Source organism: Clarias gariepinus, chromosome 12 (genome assembly GCF_024256425.1).
Source record: "Clarias gariepinus isolate MV-2021 ecotype Netherlands chromosome 12, CGAR_prim_01v2, whole genome shotgun sequence".
Taxonomy (NCBI): Eukaryota; Metazoa; Chordata; class Actinopteri; order Siluriformes; family Clariidae; genus Clarias; species Clarias gariepinus.
This window is the reverse complement of record NC_071111.1, coordinates 23,692,676-23,695,000: the sequence shown is the minus strand read 5'-3', so window position 1 is coordinate 23,695,000 and position 2,325 is coordinate 23,692,676. Positions and strand designations below refer to the sequence as shown.

At 36.9% G+C, this 2,325-nt stretch overlaps 1 protein-coding gene across 2 annotated transcripts in view; it reads left to right on the top strand.

Moving 5' to 3' along the window:
- ost4 (oligosaccharyltransferase complex subunit 4 (non-catalytic)) overlaps positions 1-2,325 on the top strand; it is an 8,692-nt gene extending 6,367 nt beyond the window's left edge. Inside the window, exons 2-4 of one of the 2 annotated variants that reach the window (XR_008361463.1) lie at positions 1-76; positions 1,856-1,995; positions 2,231-2,325. The exon at positions 1-76 is cut by the window's left edge and continues 4 nt beyond it. Coding sequence is in view for 1 of the 2 variants with exons in the window: in XM_053508769.1 (XP_053364744.1) it covers positions 1,857-1,970 (114 nt within the window). In the remaining variant the exon portion in view is untranslated. Of the gene's footprint in view, positions 77-1,855; positions 1,996-2,230 lie in introns of those variants that run through there. The other variant, XM_053508769.1, reaches the window with a different exon arrangement.

The following is a 2,325-nucleotide window of genomic DNA, read 5'->3' as shown; positions in this document are numbered from 1 at the left end:
AAGTAGATGCGAAGCTGCTGCTCGGGTACCATCAGCCTTCTGACTCTCTGCATCAAACTCAACTCTAACACTTCACGTAAGGGGATTATTTTTATTACACACAGGCAAAAGTACACCTACACCTCTCATTAATTATTAATGCGACTGCATGCTTAATTTGAGGAGTTTCATATTTATATCTAACCAGGCGTATCTGTTTTAGCTTATTAGCGTTAGCTAGCTCCAGTGTTTTGTTAGCAAAGCTTTAGCTAGCCAGACTGTTCAACAGAAACAAGTACTGTATAAAAGAGTATTTGGCTTTTTATTATTCAGACTGTGGAAATATGGACGCTTTACATGTATGGAGTAGTTGGTCAATGACTTAATCTGTAGTAGTGATGTGTCCTTCCTGAGTGACTCGGTTAGAATCGAATCTTTTTGTTTTGTAAATTTTTAACACACATAGAGCACGAAAATATTATCAATCATACAGTTATCAATCATCATATCAAAATTTGTCCGTTTTAGGAATAATGGCAGCGATCCATTTGAGAATTATAAGAGTCCAGTGTGATTAATGAATCTGTTCCTTTAAAGCTTGAAAGAATCGACTCTTATTGATTCCGAGTCATTTAAGAGCTGATTGTAGTGACATCTGGTGGACATCTAGTGCAGTGCAATTATGTACATACACTGTGTATACAGTGTATGTGTGTGTATATATAAGTGTATATTACATTACAGACTGTATAATATATCTATTGGTTATTGAAATGATAATCAAGTAATCACTTTACAAGATGACACACTTACTCAATAGCACTTTATTTAGCTTAGAATCTTTTAAATTTAGCCTGAGTTTGTATGATGCATGTTGTAGCCTACAATCAAGTTAATAAAGATGTCTTTTAATGAACTTTTCTAATGAAACAAAATCTAAAGTGGCTGTTTTACTCGATTTAAGAGTGAAATATTCCCACACTTAGGATATTCCTGCTTGTGAAGGTGTTCACCAGCAGGACATCAAGCTATTACTCACCTCACTGCAGTAAGCCTAACATTTGCACGTCAGACCTTTACAAAAGCTCGATAATGTCTTGAATGAATCACCAATTAAATCTGTTGACTTATTTGATTATCGATTTTAGTTAATCATGTGGATTAATTGTTGCACCCCAAAATGTACATAGAAAACTGTTGAAGTGTCTATACATTTTTTGGGCCCCCCCATGTATATAAGGTGTGTTTTTCCACACACAAAAATCCACTCTGTAAAGCAAATGTTGTTACGAACTTAAATAGCTGAAGAACAAAATAAATCACCCCTCCTCCAATGAACAGGGGAAAAATGAAGGGCTCTAATTAAGAACACTCGCTGTCTAACAAGTGTCCCCTTAGTAGATGCGGACAGGATGACTGGAATAGCGAGACATCCAAACGAACGAGCCTTTACTTAAACCAGTGAATGAGTTGACTCACGTGATTCCAACAAATGCAAGGCCTCATTTGTCATTAGTCATGTGACTTTCGGGGACACAATACATGCATCATAGTGAGAAACGCCCATTCTGCTCTGTTACTAAAGAGCCGACTCTCTTCTGTGCATCAAACCTAAGGCTCTCATTAGTTAGTCGAGCTGTTTGAAAACTGAAACTCTATCTGGTAAGTCGAGAAAAATAATCTGATTCACCGTATAAAGCCGAATTTCTGCTTCCCTAATCAGAACTAGTTAATGTTAGCCAGTTAGTTTGCGATTTCTTAATTCAATGATCCATGCAGTTTTACATTTCAGTGGATGTAAAGCTGTTTTTAGTCATTTTTACAGGGCTGTTTGTTATTATTATTATTATCATCGTTATTATTATTATTCCCACAGCATGGTGACAGACGTACAGCTGGCTATTTTCGCCAACATGCTGGGAGTGTCGCTGTTCCTCCTGGTGGTGCTCTATCACTACGTGGCGGTCAACAACCCCAAGAAGCTTGAATGATCATAACATTTAGATAAATCAAAAGGTAATTAGTATGAACCGTTAGTGATCCCCTCTGCTTATCCTCCAGTCCTTCAGGGCTTGGAAATGGATTTAGGCAAGTGTCAGGAAAGCTTTAGATTGTTTTATTGTCACCTCCTTATTTATGTGATTTTTAGTTTTACCCACACAGAACATACAAATGTGTTTCAAATGAACACCTTAAACAAATCAAGGACTTTGTATATTTAAACGCTTTCTCTCCTGTTTTCTCTCATCAGATGAATGATGCGACTGGGGACCACCGGATAAAACAGACGATGACGCAGCCTGTACAAATCTTTTCTATGAAAATGTTAATAAATTTGTAAAGACC